Raw genomic sequence first — 25,543 nt, 5'->3', positions numbered from 1 at the left:
AATTAACCTTCAATTTTGTGTTTCAAAAGCATTTTTTACATTAATTAGTTCCTGATATCTGTGACTACAGATTTCCTGACGAACATTCTTTCATTAGACAATTCAGTAATGAATCGCGTACTAAATATTAATTCGTTTAATTGTTTACTTTATAATCCCATCCCTAGATCTAAAACTCTAATTCAACTCTAAGATGATAAAACTTCTCTTCGCACAGATAGTTTTATACTTAAACACATAAATATATTAATTAAAGTCCATTCATTTCATATTTTGATCAAATAAACATTCAAATTTGGTTTTCTAAAGCTACATTCGTTTACGAAAGCTGCGAAGCCGAGTTGAGATAGGCCTAGATCTATATTCATTCATGAATCGCGTACTAAAAATTATTTCGTTTAATTGTTTACTTTATAATCCCATCCCTAGATCTAAAACTCTAATCCAACTCTAAGATGATAAAACTTCTCTTCGCACACATAGTTTTATACTTTAACACATAAATATATTAATTAAAGTCCATTCATTTCATTTTTTGATCAAATAAACATTCAAATTTGGTTTTCTAAGGCTACATTCGTTTACGAAAGCTGCGAAGCCGAGTTGAGATAGGCCTAGATCTATATTCATTCATGAATCGCGTACTAAAAATTATTTCGTTTAATTGTTCACTTTATAATCCCATTTATTTAACAAAGCTATCGCTCTTTTTGTTTTTAATAGATAAGAATGTATCGACTTCGGGTAAACCATTTTCGCAAAACTAATTTTATTTTCGTAGCGAAAGAGAAATAACGTGAAAAGATCATTAGCTACGTTTAACATACATCTAAATCCAATCCACTAGATTATTCAAAAGCAAATGTTTTAATTTAAAAAAAAATGGATTTAAGCCTATTAGCTATTTTTACATTGACACATTCGCTTTACTTATTACATTATTATTTCGTTTAATTGTTTACAAAACACTCTCAGTGACTATATCGAAAGTAATGCGCAAATAAAGACCCGCGGGTCGCGGGTAACATATGTCTAGTGTAACATAAACAAGGACAGACAAGAGGTCGGACGAAAAATCATACTCAAAATACCATGGTAGGGAATATTGTATTTTACGATATCTGTGACATAATGATTAATCCATTAAAAAAAAGACATAAATAAGTTTATCATATGACATAACAATAAGTTAATTACGACAAATAAATGTTTGAAATGCATAGACCCATGACCTAGTAGATAGCCAGTGGCGTAGCATCCATGGCGAGAAGGGGTTCATTGAACCCGGGCCCACGACCATTAGGGGCCCACAGCCTGAAGCGTAGTTTGTATAAATGTTTCAAAGTTTGACACCTCGAAGTGTTTTAGGAATGTCAATGTGTAGAATGGGAACAGGAACTCATAAAACATTTCTTTATATGTTTGAAACTCCGTTAACTCGTTTCATTCTATTTAAAAAATTGTACAAACATTGACTTTTAATTCGTGTTGGAGTTCTGCTTCAAACGTAATAAGATTATTAAACAGCTACTCTACTTGCATTGGAATGTCATTTGGTAAATATACCGATACATTCAGATCAATCAATTGTTTTGTCACACATTACATTCGTCTTATTGGGGGAGGGGGGCTACCAAAATATTCTAGAACCCGGCCCACGGGTACCTTGCTACGCCACTGTAGCCAGCAATGTATAAAAATATTTAGTATTATACAATTATGACTAATAGTAATATGTGATCTCTATGTATTCCCAAATTTTACAAAGAATTTACTATTGTTTTCTTAATAGGAATATTGTTTTACAAAGACTTTCTAAAAACAAGAGTAACTTGTCAGATATTTAGTAAAATCAATTTTTCATGTTGTAACGTAATGAAGTCAGTCTGCCATGTTTCCGTACAGAGTTCTAGTTCGTCGCATATTGAGGTTGTCTTTCTTCAGAAATGACGTCAGCTCATCTAAAGACGTCAGCTGCCTAATCGTCGTGAACCTCACTGGTTTCTGCGTAGGACCTTTTCTACTCTCTGTCTGAGGAGAGCTTTCACGCCATTGGCTGGGATCGTATTTCTTCTTTCTGCGTTGCAAGCTTCCGGCCGACTGGCTGTCCCTCAAATTCTGCGAGCAGTATTCTATCACTGACCTTAACATTTGAGATTTGCTTGTGGAGTAGAAAAGTTGCCTCGCTATCTCGTAACAAGCGCTAACAAATCCCAGAAAACATAAGCCTGGAGTGAAGTAGTAAATAGAAAAGTTTTTACTCCAAGTAAACAGAGGGCAAGTCCAAACAGAACAACACAATTACAAGCATCAACAGGTATTGGAGATTTTCATGTTATATCTTTGTTTACATTTTCAGTACATACAGAAAAAGTGCATAAAATGTTATACAGTTTTAAAAATATATATGAAATTAAAATTTAAATAATGATATTTATATTTATAGATTTACTTCCATTTTTTTGAAAATCTTCAATACATTTTTTTAAGAAGCCAATTTCTTGGCTATCAAGTTATAACATATATGAAGCTCGAGATTTTATATGTAGAGATTACATCCAATTTCCTATTTCGTTTTACTATTATTTCAAGGTTTCAACAGCTAACAACAAACAAACAACAAAAGATATAGTGAAAGAGAATTTAGACTTGAGTGAAGTTTTAAGAGCAAACAAAAAGGGCAAACAAATAAATGAAGATAAAGTGAGCAGTGAGATGAGATAGTCAGTGTTTAATGGTTTGCAAAAAGAACATCTTTGAAACGATAGCAAATGTTTGTGATCATTATTTTACAAGCGCACAGTGTTTGTCAAAAGTCTTTTATAAAAAGTATAGATGTTGTTTTTTTTTAAATAATGATACATGTTTTATAATTTAAATAAAATATTGCATACAATGTTTCAAAAGATTATACAAAAATTTAAATAAAATTAAAAAAAACAAAACATCAATGTGTAGAGAATGAAGAGCATCTTTCTTTGTGTGGTCCATGGACTTATATATCTTGTATCTAGACTGGACATGGAGATCTTTTAAAACCACAAAAAATATCGTGAATTTTATTTTTAAAGTTGAAACAAGGTATATTATGTAACATACCGCATCCTCAATAGCAAAGTGTTTTTCTCAACCCTAACCTATATAACATATAATTAAATTTTTAGATCTAGATCTAGTAATTGAACATCAAAAATAAGAGTACTCTCTTCTCATATTTATTATTTTGCAATTTTTAGATACATAATCTAGAAAGATCTAGATATTCAATTTATTTAAATGTACATAAGATGATTAAAATCAACAAACATGAATTATTTCGATCTAGAATTTTTGAAACATTATCTCAATGGAAACTAACAGGAAATGGCTTTGTTTCATATATTAGCGTGAATATATAGTTCTGTGATCAATAGCCCATTCTAAAGAAAATCCGAGAAATGATTTTGCATTATTTCTAAACTTTGAAAACTAAAGATCATTACTTTTCAAAGACAGAAAAGATTTCCCTTAGAGCTCCAAAAAGAGTTACGTACATAAATATATATATATATATATATATATATATATATATATATATATATATATATATATATATATATATATATATATATATATATATATATATATATATATATATATATATATATATATATATATATATATATATATATATATATATATATATATATATAGGTCTGTGAATCGATCAATCGCGGATAAGAATTTGTTACCAGTTTCCGGTCTAGATAAGTCCGTGGTCTTATAGACTGGATTATAGTTTTGGATGTGTTTGTAACAAAAAGAATTGCATTATCTTTGAGAAAAAAAAAAGGGAAAGACTTTCTTTGGGTAAGTTTTCACATTTTGTCTTGTTCTTTCTTTATTCTTTTTCTTTACGAACAGCACTACGATGCAAAGCGTTCTATCCCGCCCCTACTCAAGGACCTTAAAGATGAGATTAGAGGCCCCTAATCAATTTCTGCTTGTGAATCAGATACATTTTTTGACACTCGTGTCCCGGGATGGAATTTTGCATCATTAAAAAAAAAAGTCATCAACTCAAAAGGGATTGAGCTTCTGCGGTTTTAATATTTACTGCGAGGAAGAGCGGGGCGATGTTTGTAGGGCTGGAGAGCACCGAGTCTTCTTGGCCCACCGGCCTTACAGCACGGGTTTAGAGAACATCGCTTAACAAAATGTGGCCAAATTCTGCTTGGGAACCTATTTGACAGAAAAAATAACCAAAGGTCAATAGGAATGTGTTCCACTGGGCCAAGTTCTCACGTACCGACGTTCTCAATACTTGATGTTAATCATGAATAAGGAACTCTATTTATCTCGTTGGTGGGGTGAGACCTTTCTTCTCTAGAATATATTCCTAAACTTATCTTATCTTCTTATCTTATATAATACAGACGTTACTTCAAAAAAGAAGATGATTACGTCCTACGCGCCATGCATTTAGTCATGAATATTAACCAATGACCTAAATTCTGCCAAGTCACTGGTTTTCCTGGCTAGCTCAGGCAACCCATTCCATGCTCTAATAGTACTAGGGAAGAAGGAGTATTGGTACAAATTTGTACTAGCATATGGGACGAGGACTTAAGAGATTGAACAAACAGGGAATGGAGAAGGTCGGTATTTCAAGGAGTAAAGACGGCAGGATGGACAAGGACCCTGCTGGGGGGAACGGCCTACAACAGAGTCCGATTTCGAACTACTGTTGCGGCCCAATGCTACGGTGAGAGTCAAAAAAAGTCAAGTCAAGAGATTTCGTCTCCATGTTTGTGACCGACCAATTTTAGAACGTGAATATTGTGTTAAAGTAAACAAAGTCAAATTTCATCAGACAGAGCGTCAGTGTAGCCAGAAAATAACTGTAATGAAAAGAGAAAGAGAGAAATAGTATACAAGTTTTAAATTGTGTATAAAATAGAGAGTCTATTGATATACAGATTTTTTTTAAAAAATACTGATAGCAATAGTGAAAGACTTTAAAAAGTACAACCAAATGTTAAAATGGAAACATTGCACATGGGAATATAATAAAACATATTTGATATCCAACCCTTTATGTTTTTTAGTTATACAAAATCTCCGTTTCTACATTAAGGGCACAGTGCTGCTGCTCGATTATCTTTGACTTGATAAAGAGATATAGTTTATACATGGATACATATTTGATAGCTTAAAATGCAATAAAATGGATCAAGAATAACAGATAATAGAGAAGAGAAATATGCAACCAACTGTAGACTTTAAATGATTACAAATAAAAAATTTCATAATAAATAAAGTGAAACAGGCAAACAAAAGTGCAGCCGGCGCCATTCACACCTTTTTTTTTCATGATTTAAACAGTCTTAAAATATTTTGTTGAACATTGTGTCGGTAAGAGTATAACTTTACAAACACGCATTGATTCATACTTGTTGACCTACTTGAAGATTCTGTTAGAACTAGAGGCACACAAAGTAATCTCTTGCAGGTAACTCTCACGTCTTGCATTAAATTGCACAAGCTATAAATATATACGAGTTGCGCCCCATTGCAAATTGAGTGTACTGCGTTATTTATATAAAAATAAATATAGTAAATATAAATAATATACTTGAACAATTCATCAAAAAGAGATTAAAGAGTTAACTATAATGAAATAAACAACAGAGTTGGGGGAACGTTTTTGGTTCAATAATAGATAAGTTTAAATAGGTTGTTAATTCAACATCCATCACAGCCTTCTTAAACTTTGCAGTAGACTAAAAATACTGGTGTGTTTTTTCTGGGGATTAGAAAATGTCCGATCTGTGTATTTTTCCTCCAACAATGTCGGCCAATCGTCTGGGACTTGCGTCTTTGACCTCTCACCTTTGAAGGATAGCTCGTAGATTTCTTCCGTTCCATCTTCCAGCATGCCTTCTCTCGCCCTCTGGCTGAACCTCTGGCGTGCTTTGAGCACCGCTTCAGCCTCCCACTCGCTGGGTATTCGCATGAAGGTTTGACAGTGCTCCAAGAAGTTTCGGAGCTGCGATGTCAAGGACGAGCCGTTGAACAGTGTAGCGAGTCGAACGCATCCTCCAGCAAAAGCGAAGAAACAGACACCTAGTCAAACGTAAAATGTAAGAGACATCTAGTCATACGTAAAAATATGTAAGAGACACCTAGTCAAAGGTCAAAGTCTTGCGTAAAAAGTATAAGAGACACCTAGTCATCCATAAAATGTAAGAAAAAATATAAGAGACACAAAGTAATGCGTACCAAATGTAAGAGACACCTAGTCATACATAAAATGCAAGGGACACCTCGTCAATAACAGTCGAATGTCAAAGTAATACAGATACTAGATAATAGGGACTCCTATTAAAACTTTAAACTATACATCATTTTACTAATAAAATGTTTGAACTCTAGAAAAGTGTGTACAATTTGAATTCAACCTGATCACATAAAACATATTTTGACATTTTGGTTTTGAAATGAAACAAGAGCTTTGAATTAAATGATTTGATCACAGCCTAAACAATCCCAATGTGCAGAGAAAAAAAAAAGAATCAATATTCATATCGACAGAAAAAAAAATTAAGTGAGAGAGAGAGAGGGCAAGAAAGTGGAATAGGGTTATATGGAATAAGAGAAATGAAGAAGAAATGGAGAAGTTAGAGTAGAGAGAAAGAGACAGAGGAGAAAGATTTGAGAAAGAAAGGGGTGAGATAGAGGAGGAGAGAGAAATGTGTAAAAAGTCAACAAATAAAGAATGCACAATCTAAAAAGAAACATTATCTACACCCCTCTCGAGGCTTATGCAAATAACATTCTTGTCAATAAGTAATCTTCAGTAGCAATGCGTGCATAGCGATTGAGACACAAACATCTCTTCATCTTCTGCAATGTATGTACACCACTCGTGACCGACTTTTTTTTTGTCTTTAGACTGGGTGCATATACAATTTTCGGCCTGGACCCTGGGTACATATACATTGTGGTCTAGGCCCTGGCACAAAATTTTTCATCTTGTGCCCTGAAACCATATGATTTGTCGGCATAGGCCCTGTAACCATATTTTTTGGGCCTAGAACATGTAAAAATATAAATATTCAAACACATTTTTTTTACATAAGCCCTGGAACCATATAAATCCCAGGGGCCACATCTCCCACCCTTCAAAAAAAAAAGACCTTCTGGGGTTTCATCGATATCATCTATGCCCATAAGTTTCAAGGAACTGAATAGCAGCGTGTCTAAGACCGGTAAGGCCTGTTGCCCGTAGTTTGGTCATCACTGACCTAGTCCAATGCTGCCCAGCCATATACATTTCTTACACTGATCTAGACCTCTACTTGTTAGCTTTGTTAGGAATTGAACTCACCTGCCGTCCTGTCAGGGTTCAAGTACTCAAACTTCCTTTGCATGTCAATGTACAGAATGTCGATAGCTGCATTGGTTATGCCCCTTTTGTTCAGGCGACACTTTCTGAAGAGTGGAAGGGACATTGATCACACAAAGAGACACACTACAAGTATTTTATAGAACACATGTCTACCTCTATTTACAGCCCCTGGTATTTACTATATGGGAGCAAAAATAAAGGTACCCATTTTACACCTTGCAATATATGGGGACAAATGATGTAAAGATCATCTTTTACTATGGCCTGGACGACGTTTAAAGAGATTGTTATGTGGTCAGTACAACGACCATCCATTCACCTTTACTTCACAAACATATCCCAGGTACCAATTACAATTTGGTGGGCTCAGGGAGCCATAACCGCACTACAAATATTGAAGATCGAAATTTCAATCTTCACTTAGATTTAAACTCTAGACCCCTCAGTCTGTCAGGAAAGTGCTTGACCACTTGGCCACCACACTCCGCATTTACTATATGGACTAGCTTATAAAGTTTGCTAATGGGTTGGGATGAGGTTTCCAGTTCCACGCTAGTTATAAAACACAATATCAGAATTGAATGCATTTCTATTGTAATATTATTTTTTAACTTTTTAAAGCAGTGCAATATGTCAATGTAGTTCAAACGAATAAAAAAATAAATCGCATAAAAACTCAAAAGTGTATTTTGCGAGATCGCCACATAAAATGAATCTATAGTGTTTAAACATCATAAGGAGGTGCTGTGCCTGAGCAGTAAAGAACTTGGCTTTCGAACCTGGGGTCCCGGGTATGAATCCTGGTGAAGCCTGGGATTTTTACTTTCGGGATCTTAGTGCGTCTTTGAGTCCACCCAGCTCTAATCGGTACCTGAAATTAGTTGGGGAAAAGTAAAGGTGGTTGGTCATTGTGCTGGCCACATGACACCTTAGCTAACCGTGGGCCACAGAAACAGATGAACTTTACATCATCTGCCCCATAGATCTCAAGGTCTGAAAGGGGAACTTTGCTTATAGTGTTTAAACTACAGTGTTTTCGATAGATATGTTGAGAGTAAGACTAATTGTGAATGGGTAATGCAGAATAAATAAAAGGCTACCTTGCAAACAGTCGGAACATTGTTGGTCCCATGCGCATGGATCCTTTCACACCAAGACATGAAATAAAGATGTCCGCAATCTTTTCCAGGATTCTCTCGTCCTCAAAGCTCTTCCCGTACACAGCCGGGAAAATTTCCCTCAGACAGGATTCTTCCTCTTCGTATTCTTCCTCGGATGATTCCTCTTGAGAGTTCTCCGATGTCTCGTGAGGAGCATCCACGTTCTGGTCGTCCTCATCCTCCGTTTTGACCTCCTCTTGTTCCTGTGAGGGTATCACCGGGGGAAGGTGGTCAGAGGTGTCCATTCTCTCGGGGTCTCTGTGTTTTCGCTTGTGTTTACGGTTTTTGCTTCCGTGTGATGAGCTCTTCCGATTGCGATGTCGGCTCTTGTATTTCGAATTGGTGGGGCCTTGCTCTGTGAAATGCACCTCCCCTTCGCCCTCGATGAACACTCGGCAGGTCTCGGTACGGACGAACTTCGGAGACTCGTCAAAGATAGACTTCTTGCTGTCTCCGCCTTCGTCTTCGTCGTTGAATTTGATGGAAATGGCTTTTTCCCTTCGGCGATGACGCCTATGCCTGGATCTACTGTCAGCAGTGTCCACGTCCATTTCTTCTTCCCCTTCTCTTAGCTTTCTTCTGGTGCGTTTACGTCTGACAATAATAAGATAATAGAAAACAGATTTTATTAGTACTTAGACCTTATAGCAGTGGTATTCAAACTTTTTACGGACTGGGGGCCATGCCACTTTCCACCATAATGGAAATTTCGTTGAGTTCAATGTAAAGCACTGCCGGCAAATATTTTAAGATCTGGGCTGCACCGCATCAAGGGAGTATTAGGCCCGCAGTCCGTAGTTTAGACATGACTTAATTATACATTTTGACATTCTATTCTACACATATTTATTCATTTATTGTAATTTGTAAAATATTTTTGTAATAATTTTTACAATGGTTACAATCAACCAATGATACAGGGTTCAAATCCTGTTTATACTTGGAAAGATGACAATGGTTTGAAAAAAATGTTTAGCATAAAACTAAAATAACATCAAAACATCGATTAAGGACATAATGCTAATGGTCTGTTTTGGTGAGACATCCTTTACATTTGGAATTCTATAGAAATATTAAAATAAATGGGGCTTTTCTATAGACCGTTGTACATTGCAACAGATTTCTTGAGGGTACCGCTGTTTCCGAATTTAACAAGAAGGTGTTGGTGAACTTTTTATTTCAGATATTTTGAACACAAAACAGGTCTGAGTTAAAATTGTTAGAAAAATATTATTTAAGATTACGATCCCTTCAATGCTAAAGAAAGTTCCCATTTCTAAATTGGGAAAAAAAAGAGTTAGCTATAAGGCATATAGAAAAAAATAAAGTATCTTTTTGATATGTCGGTATTATTTAATATACCCTGATTATCTTGTCCAGTACATGCAATTACGAAACATTATTGATGACAGTATAATAACTGGCATTTCAAACGTAAGTGACATTTAATGTGTACAATGATAATACATTTAAGAAGGTCGATTTTTTTGTTTTGTTTTGTAAAATAAATACCTACTTTATTCGTGAGTACCTTGCTATATCCTACTGGGGAGCTAGACTAACGCCTTCATTAAAATAATAAGTTTCACATTGCAAGAAGTTCGATTATTGGCTTGAACTAGAATTGCTAAAAAAAACTACGTCAGAGTATCTCCCTGTTTGGAGAGTTAATCAACTAGAAGACCAAACTGGAAACCAAAACAGAATCAATATCGCCATTATGGTGTTTATTTCGTATTGATAATGCAGTTCCACTCACTGAATAAAACCCTCATTTTAAACTTCTTAATGACCGAAGACCAATTCAAGCGTATCTGACCTTTTTCTTGTGTATTTATTTTTGGGCGCTATCAAAATCAGAGTGTCTCGGATCAACTTCCGTTTGATTTCTTCATCCTTGGAAGAGATTTTGTACTCAACGCCACCTGTCGGTGTCTCGTGCTCTTCCGTTATGCTGAGGCTCGGGTTAGAGTTCACTTCAAGTAAAGAGGGTTCCAAGTCTTTCAATAGAAGGATATCGAAGCCCAAGATCTAAGGGAAAAGAAAGAAATAACAGAAGTAAATATTATTAAGTGGTTTGGAGGCGCGGTGGATGAGTGGTAAAGCGCTTGATTTTCAAACCAGAGACCCGGGTTTCTATCCTGGTCAAGACCGTATTTTTTTTTATTTCGGGCGCCTCTGATGGGTACCTAACATTAGTGGGGGAAATTAAAGGCGGTTGGTCATTATGCTGGCCACATGACACCCTCGTTAACCTTGAGCCACAGAAACACATGACCTTTACACCAACAGTCCTATAGACCGCATAGTCTAAAAGGGGAAATTTATTTTTTACTATTCCCAAGTTTCTGATACAGAATAACAAGAATTCGAAATATTGATAAGATAAGGACTTTACGACACGGACTGTCAGTTCTACTCCCTTAACCACGAATCAAACGCCTCGTATTCCTTCAATGAAAAAGCCCATGGTTAGTAACTACAACAAATCCAGCAGTTCTTTGTGCGGAAAATACAATAAAATAAAACAGTTGCAATATGTTTTTATATATAAATGGACGAACCGTTCAGTATTTCAAAGAAGTATACAAAACTACACATTGTAAAAAAAAATGTAATACATGTTTCGGATGTCGCTTCATAGTTAAAGATAGTCTACTTCCTAGTCGAAGTCTCCCGCAGGAAGAGGAAAGAGGGCACTACCTGGCAGACACTCACAATAATAATAATAATAATAATAATAATAATAATAATCTTTATTATCAGTAAGGAAATTTGTCTTACAATTTGTGCATTACACCAAACAAAAAACATTATAACTATAAGAAACCAAAGTGTACATTCACACCAGACTCACTCATAATTTACATGTGACAAAGTTTATACCAGATTGTTCTTATTTAATGATTTGATTGCCAGCGGAACAAAAGAGTGTTTGTGTCTGTTTGTCTTTGCTATCGGTGTCTTGTATCTCTTTTGTGATGGTAAAATCACAAAATCCTGACACAAAGGGTGATTCTTTATTTCGAGAATCTTGTTAGCTTTTTTTTTATAGATGTTTGTCTCAAACAACTGCCCAAATGGGGTTTGTTTTTTGCCAATGATTTTGCCAGCAGCATTTAGGATTCTATAAAGTTTATTTTTATTTTTAATGATCAGATTGCCATACCAGGCAGTGATATTGAAACTTAAAATATTGCAGATGTGAGCGTGAGCATAAAAGAAGGATCCCGTATTGCAGATACCATACACAACAGTATTAGAAAGAAGGGAAAAATTGCAACGACGCCTGATGATTGCATATGCCCAACCCGTGACTGCAGATGTGTATCAAGGATTGGCCTCTTTAGTCACACAAGAAGTTGCAAATGGAAGAGATCATCTCTCGAGACATAAAATGCCACAGCATTATTTTTTTTTCTTATGGATTGGAGTGAAGATTTTAAAAAGTTTGGCTCACTATCAGCTGTCGTTGCCCGGCCGTGTGGTTGGTGCTATTGATTGTTGTAACGATGGTCCCGAATTTAACCTCCCCTCTCCCTCTTTGCTGTCATCCCCTACAGCCCTGCAGGTTTGGACTTGGGAGTAAAAATCGTTCCTTCTAAAAGAACGCCTAAACTGTAAATACAACCATAAGAAGTAAATCTACCGTGTTAATAAAAGTAATCTAATATGTGTGGCGATCACACATTATTCTCGTACACTAAATATCGTTGGCTAAAACTAAGTTTTTTTTTTGCACAGACAAATTATGTAAACGCCTAGGGCCCTTACTGCGCAAAAGGGCATCCGAAGTTGTATTTTATCCACATATACTTTGTGATAGGGGAAAGAAGATCTTTTAATTCCAAGCGTCTCCATCTACGCCTAATGCTTACGAGCAGACGATAATTTTACGATAATTCTATGTTGAATCTCTTCCTAACTATGACACTGTACCTGGAAGCAAGTGGGTCCCAGTTTCCCAGGGGGTATAGCTCCCTGCAGCTCCACTTTCAACTCTCCTGCCACTGCTATCAAAGTCAACGTAACCATCTTATCAATCTTCTCCCAGAGAAGGTCTACGTCATGACCCAGTTTTTCAATGACCTTGAACACAGCAGACAGCTTTCTCTTACTGCCTTCGTCATCCTGGTTGGAATGAAATGAATAATTAAGAAGCCCTGTTGGTGTATAATGACGTGGGTCTTAATTTATTCAAATGTAGAGAGTAGTCTGAAGTTAGTACTACTCTTCTACGTTAGAGGCTATTTTCAGAAACGCTTAAAAACGCATATCGTTTATCTAGAGTCTAGGCTCTGAAGCAGGGTAGGTGCTAGGAAATGTATGGTTTTACAAAATAATAAATGGGCCCTTTAATGGGGTGGCCTTGGAAACCATCTATCATAGTACTGGTACAGTGCCTGTTATTATGGAGCGCTATTAGAGCACATTCCTTAAGTCGATCGTATTAAGCGAATCCTAGATATGATTCCATGGCGTCTACAAAATATTTGCATACAATTACTACTAATTAGTGTGCTCTAGAGGAACAATTTGAATGGAAATTAATTAAAAGTAGTACATTTTGTATATTCTCTCTCTTCATCTTTTATCTCTCTCTCCCTCTCTCTTTACCTCTCTCTCTCTCTCTTTCCTCTAGCCACCATGAATAAAACTGACGTTGATACTGGTTAAGATGACATGGGCGAAGAGATTCGCCAATAAGAAGAAAAAAGTACTACAATTAGATGATTAGAAATGAACTCCTATATCCTAATTCAGAGGGCCTTCTTACTGAAATGTGAGACTGTGGTATTATTATGGAATGTGTGTGTGTATGTTTATATGGTGATGGTGGGAAGAGGTTAGCGATTGTCAATGATGCTACATAAGTGGCGTTGTCGTCACTTGGTCTTAGAGGACACGCCTCTAGAACGTAAAAATGAAAAATTGTGTTAGATTTTGTTTAAAAATATTATTACTAAAGTCTACTACAGTTGTTTCATCTCATTTCAACTTGATTTAAATATAAAAATAATATAAATAAAGTTCTATTTAGTTTTGTTCACAAAAGGAAGTTATTAAAGTTATTTGACGTTTTATTAGTTAAGATACATTACGCCTTCAGCGGTTTAGTTGTCTGCTATCAGTTTGGTGCTACAAGTCAACGACTAGTAACAACAGTCATCAAGACAAAAAATTACTAAAACATTAACAAAAACTTGATCAGGAAATGAGGCCATGAGAGCCAGAACTATGACATCAACTAGGGGGTGTATGTCTCTTAATATGCGTTCCTGTAATAACTCATGTAAACAGTCGCATTTCTATTCACTCAAACTACTAACCTTGTCAGAAATTTTAAATTCCGAACTTTTCTTATTGAGTGAGTAGTTTGTTAAGTGCATAAAAGTCTCAGCCATATTTTTGTTATTTGGCTGCTCATACGGGACTGTCGAAAATCTGGCCAGCCCTTCTCTGCAGATGTGAAACTCCAGAGGTTCTATAGATTTTAGGACAACATAGACCCTGAGATCAAATTTAAATCTGTGGATAAAATATACATCTACATTGTTAGCAATAGAAACAACTGCTATAACATTATGAGACAAACTATGGTCACGACTAAGACGAGATTATCAAGTGGATATTTGTTTCCCGCCTTCTTTGACTATATCTATTAGCCATCTAGCTCTAACAAAGCGAGACCAGTCGTCATAGAAGGCATGAACGGGATCTGCGATGTACTGACCACAGGTTGCGAAGTCCAACGTCGGTATTCAGGCCTTCTGTGACGACTGGCACAGTTCAGAGTTTAAAGGATACTCAGTTTACTTTTTCAACGCTTATATTTACTCGTTTTGTTTCTTTCTTATTTATGTGGGTTTTTGCAATTGGGTTTTCGACTACTTCTACTCATTCGATTGTCATCGAATTTTGCATACAAGCTCATGCTGGATGACAACCCTAGTATCAATAAACAAGGTTACAAAGACAGTTTGTGTGGAAACACAAACTCAAAATCGGCCCCCGATTTTGTCCCCCAGCCAGGTAGAAAGCCAGGTAAAAAGGCAGGTTTCAATATTTTCAAAAAGAATATGAATGAAATTCTATCAAAGACAAATGACAGAGAAGAATGGAGAAAGATGGTTGACAGATCTTGCGTGGTGCCCCAGCGGTCCAGCAGACCAAATGATAGGTGAAATTGAATGTGAAGTCGGATGTGAACCTGACCTAACTAATGTCTTATAATGAATATATAATTGATCTAATTGTTTTGTAAAGGGCCAATCTCTTATTCCTCAAGAAAAAACATTTTCGTAAAAAAAAATAATTTAAAACTCCTTTAGTTAAGTGTTCTATAGCTGCAGTGTCGCTCTGCAGTTCACGCGATTATATGAAAAACATGTTATTAATTGTTGTTTTAAATTATGTCCAACTTACATGCATACTAAATAGTTTTTTTCTCTTTAAAAAAAAGTAAAACATTTTTGTGTGCAAATGTAGTGGTTAGTATAACAGAATTTACAGAATTTACATAACTTAGCAATAGAAATGTAAAAAGAGTCATCTAAAACCGTTTGCGTAAATGTGTTTATAATATGATATGATGTTATTACTAAAGAGACTCCCTTGTCTCTTACTATTTATATTGAATAGTTGTAAAAGTGGTGTACTTTTATGAAAAAAACTTCTTGCATCAGTGTGATTTTAAAAATGAAATTTTTCGCTTTCAGAAAAAAAAAGTAGCCTTTGCATCAGAAATTTGAATGGTCTAAAATATTATGATGTCGGATTTTCACTATCTCTTCTAAACGGGACGGATGGACAGACATTCCACACAAAACTAATAGCGTCTTTTCCCCTTTTGGCAGCTAAAAATCAACCAATTAATTAATCAGGTAGTCGTGATTAATTAATTTTGGTATCTAAAATATATTCAAAACGCAATGAGTTAATGGGAGATAATCTTTGGGTTAAGAATCTAGCGATTAGAATTGAAAGGTATAAGAGTAAAATAAAATAATTAAATATTAATTTAAAGTTTATACTTATGACGGTATGTATTTTAATCAATTATAAAGACAACTTTGTTATGAATTTGTTAATTAACATTGACTTAAATCCTTTTTTTATAAATAATATCTCTCCCATAAAAATACATTAAATTAAATTCATTAGTTCCAGAGAGAATTGATATTAACCCATGTTCATACTGGATATCATTATTAAGCACTCTTTTAAATACAAAATAATGCAAGAAAAAAGCCTAGGCCGCAAGGATTCCTATGATGAAAAAGCTAAAAATGAATAGCACTAATGCTGAGGTTTCCTTACAAAAAAAAGACTTTAAAATTAACATAATAAAAATTACAAAACAACGATTATATTAAAAGGCACTACCGATGACTCTATAAAAGGCCAAGTGTGCGAATTTTACATTGAAAAAGAGTTACGTACAAAAAAAATCTATATATATAGGTCTGTGAGTTGATCAATCGCGGATGAGAATTGGTTTCCGTTTTCCAGTCTAGATAGAATATATAGGTCTGTGAGTTGTAAATTATTTGCATAACCGAATCAAATGTCCATGAAATTGCGCTTGATTGATAACATTTTATTAAGTGTTTTCTATGGCCCCTCATGTCATAAAATATTCATAAAACTCATAAACCTGAAAAAGAAGAAGAGGCAGACAGAGAAAGCGATGGGAGGACAACATAAAAGAATGGACGGGCCTGCCATTGAAAGAGGCTCTAACTAAGGCAAAAGACAGGGAGGAATGGAGAAAGACGGTCGACAAATCTTGCATGGTGTCCCAACGGTCCAATAGACTAAGGGATAGGTAAAGGTACAAAAAAAAAATTGTAGATATAGAAATAACTATGTTGACATTTGCTTACTTTTGATTATACTAATCAGTGAGGAAGACATATTTGTTTATAGTCATACTTATCAATGAGAAAGACGTCACTCAGATACTCCTGGATCACGTGATTGCGGCCGTTGTAGTGGTTATATTGTCTGGGGTCACGTAATAAATAAATGCCTTCACCTTGGGAACCTTCACTGGGCTTGACTATAAACATGGGCTTATTTTGGGGCTTCTTTTCATTCATACTTCTAACCTGAAAATGAGCAAAAAATAGTAATATAAAGTCTAAAATTTTAATCCTTTTAATATGAAGAAAAACTAGGATGGTAAAATATCTCTTTCATCTGGAAGCAGCGGAGGGGTGCGGATCGCCCTGGAAGACCCCACAGTAGTAAAGTAAAGTAAAGTTCCCCTTTCAGACCTTGTGATGTAGAGGTCATCTGTTTCTATGGTCTACGGTTAACGAGGGTGTCATGTGGCTAGTATAATGACCAACCGCCTTTACTTTTCCCCAACTAATGTCAAGTACGCATTAGAGCTAGGTGGACTCAGAGGCGCCCAAGGATCCCAAAATTAAAATTCCCAGTCTTCACCGCCATCTGTCCCAAGCCCGGGTGAGAAAGGAGGAGGGTTTGGCGTGGGGCTAGCGATCCCACCCTGTAAAAACACTATTGCTACAGAAACGGCAAACAGCTTGCCGCTCAATACGCCGAACGGCGCTGGAGGACCTAAGTCGAAGTCTAAGTCACCAGGATTAGAACCTTGGACCCCCGGTTCAGAGCCAGGCGTATTCAGTAGTGTCAGCACACAAATTGAACTGTCTAAATTACAGTGGTTCTCAACCTTTTATGTTCGGCGACCCTTTTTACAATCCCCCACTTTACCGCGACCCCCCCCCCTCTCACACACACATACAGCAATAGAAGAATAGACAATAACAATCCATATTTTCAATGGTCTTAGGCGACCCCTGGCAAATCGTCAAGGGGGTCGCGACCCACAGGTTGAGAACCCTTGGTCTAAAACAAAGTAAGGTTCCAAGTAACTTTCTCATTAATTAGCTCCCTTTATTGTGGTTAACAGAAAAATAAAAAACACAAATAATTTAATAGGGAAAGAGTTTTCATTTAAAGAAAATAATGATAGGAGCTTGACGCCAATGGCTTATCGCACCCGTTGACACCAAGTTAGCGACAACTTTACTTACGAAAATGTACATCTTCATTAACATAAAGACAGTAAAGAATATTTTAAAAAAAAAACAGTTATCAACGTAATTTCTGTATTGGAAGTAATGCATACAATGGAAATAATTCCTAAAGTTACTGCCACTTCCTGTACTAAGTGAAAGTGAGCGCATGTTACATGTTATTACCTCAGTAACGAAATCATTATACTGGTGTGGTAGAAACCATGTTCTTGGGAAAAAGTTATATTTCTCTGGGAAGACAGATTTCATAAATTCCAGCCATCTAAAGAGGTTGACTTTGTGAAATATTTCTAGAGATCCTGTAGATGTACATCAAATAGATATATCGAACTTAATCAGCACAGCACTTTAAATAAATAAGACTCAAATGTAAATAGGCTTGTAAGTACTCAATGCATTGAACTTTGATGCAGACACCTTTCAATTTAAAACAAAATGTTAAAATAGTTATTGTATAAATAGTTATTGTTACGACAGGACAGAAATAAATGTATACCTGGAAATTTGTTAATTTGTCCTGTAAAAATATCACTTTGATCAAAGTACGAGATGGCGTGCCACGTGACGTCACAGTTCTGATCACGTCGCGGAAATGTGTACTGTGTTGACAAAAATAAATAAACAATAAATAAACAGATCTTTATGATGGGTATATTGGAGTAAACATTACCACTCCGAAAAATAAAAATCGTGTCCCGCTAGTGCCTTAACCAAAATATTCATGTTATTGAAGAGTTTATGTAGTAGTTTTAATTGCATATTTTTTTATTTCTAAGTTCTATGTTGCTTAATATCTGCATGTATCTACCAATACCAAACAACACAACGGAGATTTCACCTACCTCTCTCCAGCCCAGATCTCGTATGACTAGCCTCAAGACTTCACTGTTGCTGCGTGCTTTGTGCGTGTCTATAGTGACCAGACTTCTCGATGCAGATTGTCTCTCTTGCTGACCTTTGTTTTGTGTTTTTTCAAAGCGCAGCAATGCATTCGTGGTCAGCTCCCTCCTTTTCAGGATAGCCTCCTGTCTAAAGTTTGTCTTGTACGGACTGTTCTTCTGCTGATACATCTTCAATTCTCCATCTCTGTCTATCTTGAGTGAAGTCATTGTCTTAAGATTATCGTATGAACACTCCTAGATTGGTCCGTCTCTAGTGCAGAAGAACGTGTCGACTACATTAAGATACCTTTTGTGATCCATTGAGCACTAATTGGTTTGATTGTATGGCTGATCTGTTGAATGTCTCGATTGATTTATTTCTGAATTAGGAAATAGAAAATAAATGTATTTAACCCTTAAAGTGCTGAGCTGTTTTACAATGAGTGCATACCAAATGGAATTACAATTCTGACGTTTAGAGGCTAATATAGCACACTCATTTTAAGGGTTAATGCGTCAAGCGTTATTGGAGGGGCTTGCAATAAAACAAAGTGTCCAGGACGAAGTAGCGCTAAACAAAAATAATTGGTAAAAATATTTCTAATCGCACAGATTTATGTTTGTTAGTCTTGAATCTAGTTCTATAATAAATTTAATCACATGACTGATTTAAACTAATTAATACAAGTAGGCCTACACGTAATATAAGTTGTTGTTTTTTTAAGTTTAATATTTCTTCTTGTTATCGTTTAGTTGGACAACAGTGACCTTTCAATATGTCATGTATCGACAGGAATAAGCTCCCTTTTTTTTATATAGGAAGTAATCATTTTCTCTTTGAGAGTTAACTTCTGTAATTTATAATATTAGATAACACATAAAACAAAATTAATAGATGACCACTATTTCTTGATTAACTAATTTTTTTTATTGTTTCAAGTGTTAACATCGACTATAAGAGTGTTTTTTTGTGTATAAAAATTGGGTTGGTAAAAGCTTTGTAAAAATTCAAATTGTATTCATTAAGTTCAAGATTGAATTGAGGACTTACATGTTGACATGCCCAAGTTCTAATGAGACTTTCGTTAGGCCACACAGGCGATACAACATGCATGAGCTACAGACTCGATTCTTCCACAGGAATGCGTTGGAGATCCTAGAATGAAAACATTAATTATTGCAACCATCGATCGACTATTGGTATTGATCCTTTGAAATAAAAAAAAATATTCTGTTTAGATGTTTTAAAAAGAGCTCATGAATGCAGAAATGATTTCATTGTAACAATTTGATTAGTCAATCACTTGGTCGATATGATATACATGAATGATACATTTAAAATCAATAACAAATCTATGTTTCTATAGAGCCAAAGTAAAGACTTGTGCAACTATTGTTTTTAATTTTTCCTCATGACCAATGACTTGCTATGTTACACAGCAATTCAAAGCATTCATCTTATTACAAAGCTTATATCAATTCATTCTGTCTGTCTGTCTATCTGTCTGTCTGTCTGTTAAATATTGTGTACACATTCTTTGTCCCACACCTATTCTCGGATCAAGTTAAAACTTTACACAATTATACATTGGCATAGAAAAGACACGGCTCAATAAAAACATTAACCGATTAATTACTTGTGATTAATTATTTCGTTAGATACCAACAAGTGAAATTAATCCTTCAGTATTCACAGATATTGCTAAATATGTAGGGATTCGTCTCTTTAGTAAACCAAATACGTTATTACTCCCATACCAATTGTCAGATCAAGTTTTAAACTTTAAACAGCTATTTATTGTATCTAACAAAACATGAAACAATTTGTAAAATAAAAATCAACGACAAATAGTCAATTAATTATTGGTAATTAATTATTTTTTTTATATCGAATAAGGAAAATACCATTTACATTATTGAGAGTATAGTTATATGTGCGGATTTTTTATATTTTGCTTGTTGTTAGTAGTTTTTAAATAATACAAATTTGCGTTTTTTTATACCGTACCTGATAAACATATGTTTAGGCCCTATCGAGTGCATTTTGTGAAGACACCTATTCTCTTGTCGGGGGCGCGGTGGCTGAGAGGTTAAACGCTAGTCTTCCGAACCTGGGGTCCTGTGTTCGAATCTCAGTGAAAACTGGAATTTTGAATTTCGGTATTTTTAGGGCGCCCCAGAGTCCATCCAAACCTAATTTTTACCTGACTTTAGTTGGAGAAAGTAGAGGGGGTTGGTCGTGGCGCTGGTCACATGACACCCTGCTTTTTAACCGTTGACCATAGACAGATGACCTTAACATCATCCGCCCTATTGAGCGCTATGTCTGAAAGGGAAACTTTACTTTTACTTTACTACTTTTTTTTGTAAGGAATTAAATGACAGTAGACTTAACTCTTTCTCTCCGTAATTATTTACCACATTCTGGTGGGATCAACGCTGGTATCGTCAGTTAGGAGAGAAAGAGTTAATGAATAGAAAATGGACTTAATTAATTCTGCGGTAATGAATGCAGATATATTATGCATGTTTAAATCGTTTTTTTTTTATTCGTCGAGTCCCCCCACCCCTTGAGAGTACACCCCAGGGCAGGCGAATTGTTTATTTAAATATAGTTCAAATCCCACCCTCCCTTAAAAGCTAGAGGGCTGAGGTATGCAAGTAATGTGTAACGGAGAAAAAATGATCTTTATTTGAAAAAAAAACAACACAATGCGCCAATAGCTTAGTGATAGTAACAATGGAGATTAGGATGAGACAACAGTAGACAATAGATTAGGCTCTACTTATACTTACAATCAAAACATTCAAACTACCTGGTTATACAAATTGTGTTTTGTTAACTTTAAGTCGCAGTGAAGAACACTATCGTCTCTTAGGGCTTACTTCTTCTTATTTTGTAAAAGCAACAGCACCAACAACAACATTATAATAATAATAATAATAATACCTAGGTCACCATAACCAAGTAGCGAAACTAATACATCAATACCTGGCTTTTGGCACATAATCTGATCAAGAAACATTCACCTCTTTAGTACAAATATTCGCCACAAGAGGTTCATGAGTTAACCCATTACCTACTGAGATAGACTGACTTGATGGTGGATTGTAATCACCTAGATTTACTGTTTATAGACAATAGAGTTAAATCACCATTAACATCGCCGTGCCACTGTCTCACACTATAAGGAAAACTGACATTGAAAAACATTGATAGAAAGTGGAATACTTAAGTTGAGAGATTAAGTGACTATGGAAGCTATCTATAGTAACAATACGCCCTATTGTTTTACCAACCGAGGGGATAATGACAACTGATATTGCAGACACATTCCAAGTCCTAAGCATTCCTAGAAGGATCTTCATTACCTTTCAGAGATACGAACACAAAAGCCATCGCCTTGTTTCAGATGCTAGGACAATTCTTACAAATGCTCCTTCTTTCCTAGTGCTATTAGAGCCATGGTATGGGTTGCCAGAGTCAGACAGGAAACCCTAGTAAGAGTCGTTAATTAACATGCATGACAAGATTTATAAAGAGACACGTGTAGGACGTAGTCGTAGTCATCTTCATTTTTAAGTAAGGTCTGTATCTTATAAGATAAGATAAGATAAGATAAGATAAGAGGACAGTAGGCCTACTGCTGCAGACCTTCCACGTCATCAGTTAATTTCTCAGCAGATACTGTTGAGGAGGCTACAATGAATTTTGTTTCCTTTTAACGAAGCTCGACCTTGGCAGCGCCAGAGAATGAAAATTAATTAATTAAATTAAGTATGTGGAGACCCCTAAACTATTTTTAAATCTTTAATACAGATCTACTAATGAATAAAACGATCGCATCACAATCGCAGAGACATAGTTACCACAGACAGAGAAAGCGATGGTAAGACAACATACAAGAATGGACGGGGCCTGCCATTGAAAGAGGGTTCTATCCAAGGCAAAAGACAGAGAGAAAGGGAGAAAGACGGTCGACAATCTTGCATGGTGCCCCAACGGTCCAAACAGACAAAAGGGATAGGTAAAGGGAGTGAAGGTGAATAAATAAACATACTTACATCTAAAAAAAAAAGCATACTATATTTAAAAAGAAAAAATTGACTACTTTTAAATTTTATCTCAATTTCCTTTTTTTATATATTTAATATGCATATTTTAGTTTTAAAAAAAGTGTATATGTTTGAGTTTGTGGAGGGTAAGGTATTTTGGTAGACGCATTGTCGTAAATCCGGAGCTGTGCCGATATCTTCTTATCTTATATTTTTACAACAAGCGGAGACTTCTTCATTACGACATTGGTTCTACCCGACTTAAGATTTAAAGTGTTAGCGTTAAAAATGAGAAAAAAAAAAAAAGAAGTTTCTGACCCATGGAAATTTCGATATATTTTCCTCTCTTGTGGAGGCTCCTTTCTTGTGGAGACCCAGGCGCTGTAGCGCTGCCTACTCTCTCTTTAATCCGACCCTGCCTACTTGAGACCGACACGGCCAATACTGTTTAAATGTATACAGTGCGCGAGTGAAAAATATATATTTCTACACCTAGGGAGAAATTACTCGAATTATTTACAAATATGTTGTCTCCAACGCCAACACTGTTCTCTATAAGTACTGTGTGAAATATAGAATAAAAGGTTCATTTTTTTTTGGTTACATTGGAACAATTAACAATGTTCTGGTGGTGCGGTACTTTATGACCTAGGTCAAATACACTTACTATTTGTACTTACCGTTGATTAACATTGCTATCCAAACTCACGATAAAAAGTACATTGAAGAAACAGAGGAGAATTGATACAAAATGTAACGTATGTACAACTTAGAAATTATTTCACCATTTCAAATGTAAACATGTTCCAGAGTATCAAGAAACAGACGGTTAGAACATTGAAGTCTAGATTTCCATATATCTCTAGTACTTTATTCAGCACACTAGATATAGTCTGGAATACAAGTCCTGTTTTGAACTAAACTAAGTAACAGCAAACTTTGTTATTCAACAGACTCCCCACGGGACTCCCCCTTACACACACACACACCCACCACTTGTCCTAGTCCTTAAGAAGGTCTATCATAAATAGGAACAAACACAAGCCCCTTATCCTAATGACTGTTTAAGAAAGACTTCATGTCAAGACAGTCTTAATGGAGCGTTTCTAGTTTCGGGTGATCGGTTCGGTTTCGTCGATTCACGGCGTTGAATCGCATATGTTTGTCAGCAGACGATAGAGCTACTGCCAAGACAGGTACATACATTTTTTTTCCCTTCTTTGCTCTACCGATTACATGTCAATGGAATAAGGGGGTGGGGGACGAAATGGGTCCGTTACAGGTGGTATTGATTGGTTCCCCGAGCATAAACCTGGGTGTCACCGTACAGCTATCGATCTGTTTGAATCAGTACAATCTTGCGTCGTCAATAGGGACTGAAGGAGAGGTGTGACGTCATATTGAGCTGTCGACGGTCTGCATGTTTAAATGAACTTTTTTTTTTTTTACAATCATAACACATTAATAATACACTATTTGTGAAGCAGCGCATTGATATCTTGGTTCATGCAATCAATAGATCAAACGTTGTTAGTGATGTTAAAGAACTATGGTGTCAGAGCCAGGGTTATTTCGAGTTTGGGTACACGCAGGGCCGGATATACGCAAAACTGTGCCCAGTGCTTCAACTTAAATGGAACCCTCCACATTTCAACAAAGTATATAATTTTTAACAAAATATATAGGTTATCTCAAATACAAGAAAATACGGAAAATAAGATACAATTAGCGAAAACTCTTTTTCTTTACAAATATGCCATTTGTCTACTTATAGATTTATGAATAATACTAATTACCTCTAAAGAAGGATTAAAGAGTCTAACTAAAATATTGCCCATGGCCTTCACTAACTAAGATCGGGGGGGGGGGGGGATTTACCTCTTTGGAGGCCCCTTGCATTTTGACATTCGACATCATGATGTGAGATAACGTACTTAATATTCAACCCTGCATTCAAATTGGTACAGAATATTAAGACTCTTTTTTATGAAAAATACCGTTGTTATTTGGCGAAATAATGCACAAGTGACAAATTTCAATTGATATCGCTTCACGTCGTGATTTCTGTGCAGTAAAGGTATCTATAACATCATCTACATCGATACTGCCTATTATTTGTGACTCCACTGACATGCTTAGTCTTTCTTGCGTCATTGTGCTCCTGAGATCGTTTTTAATTTACTTGAGCTTTGAGAATGATCTCTCACATGACGCAATGGAAGTGGCCTGAGTTAGCAGTATTCGAATGGATGATGCAAGATTTGATCACACATCATAACCATATGAAGCTAGCTTCCTCAATATGTTAGTTGTTGATTGTGGTACTAGTTTGTTGATGGAAAGCGCTCGTGCATCAATGACATCATTGAACAAGCGATTTGCCTGTATTTCGTCAAACAGGAAAAAAGTGACACAGTTTGTCATCAGAGTGTCATCATCTGCAAGAGGTGTCTTGTCTTGGCTCAAGAAGAGACCCCAAAGGTGTCCACACTTCAGATGTTTTCTCTGACTGTGGTAAAGGGTATTCCCCTGGAGTTTCCTTAACACTACTTCTCTCATCAAGAGACGTTTTCACTTCTTCGACTGCTATATCTTTGCATGAATCATCTGAATAGTGATACTTTTCTTCGACACATTCATGGTCTCTTTTGTTTTCAGTGCTCTTATCAGGTTTCCTCTTAAATGATAAGGACCATGAAATAAACTACCCTATATACTAAATTACTTCCTGAAAGTAACATGGCGCTAGTCACCGCTATGGAAGTTACTCCTTGAAATTGAGAGTAACTCCGCACGGATAGTGTTAATAATGTGAAATACATACAAACGGGTAACAAAATTAAATAACAACCGTGAAAAGCAAGATTACATGGCAGTGACGTAATATTTAATTTATTTAAAAACTAATTTCGGACACTCATTTGGGGCCCCCTCAAGTTGGGGCCCGGGGGGATCTTCAAATTCTCCCCCTCCTCCCCCCACCCTAGC

General features: G+C 35.9%; 1 protein-coding gene across 2 annotated transcripts; it reads right to left on the bottom strand.

The window, feature by feature from the left end:
- Window positions 1-1,090: 1,090 nt before the first annotated feature.
- On the bottom strand, window positions 1,091-18,874 carry LOC106051774 (tubulin polyglutamylase TTLL11-like). Of its 2 annotated transcripts, none has more exons than XM_056042159.1 (10): window positions 18,461-18,874; window positions 18,115-18,217; window positions 17,784-17,917; window positions 16,486-16,661; window positions 13,881-14,079; window positions 12,490-12,681; window positions 10,370-10,581; window positions 8,491-9,144; window positions 7,370-7,473; window positions 1,091-2,228 (listed from the first exon to the last, which is right to left on the bottom strand). In XM_056042159.1, exons 1-10 carry the CDS (start codon window positions 18,725-18,727, stop codon window positions 1,882-1,884), a joined length of 2,388 nt encoding a protein of 795 aa, XP_055898134.1. In that variant the 5' UTR covers window positions 18,728-18,874; the 3' UTR covers window positions 1,091-1,881. The 2 variants fall into 2 exon arrangements, with proteins under 2 accessions (XP_055898134.1, XP_055898133.1); XM_056042158.1 differs by lacking the exon at window positions 1,091-2,228 and adding an exon at window positions 4,886-6,105.
- Between the last annotated feature and the right edge of the window lie 6,669 nt (window positions 18,875-25,543).

The sequence above is a fragment of the Biomphalaria glabrata genome, chromosome 9, assembly GCF_947242115.1.
Source record: "Biomphalaria glabrata chromosome 9, xgBioGlab47.1, whole genome shotgun sequence".
Lineage (NCBI taxonomy): Eukaryota > Metazoa > Mollusca > Gastropoda > Planorbidae > Biomphalaria > Biomphalaria glabrata.
Note: the sequence above shows the minus strand (reverse complement) of the source record. Positions and strands in the feature narration are given on the sequence as shown.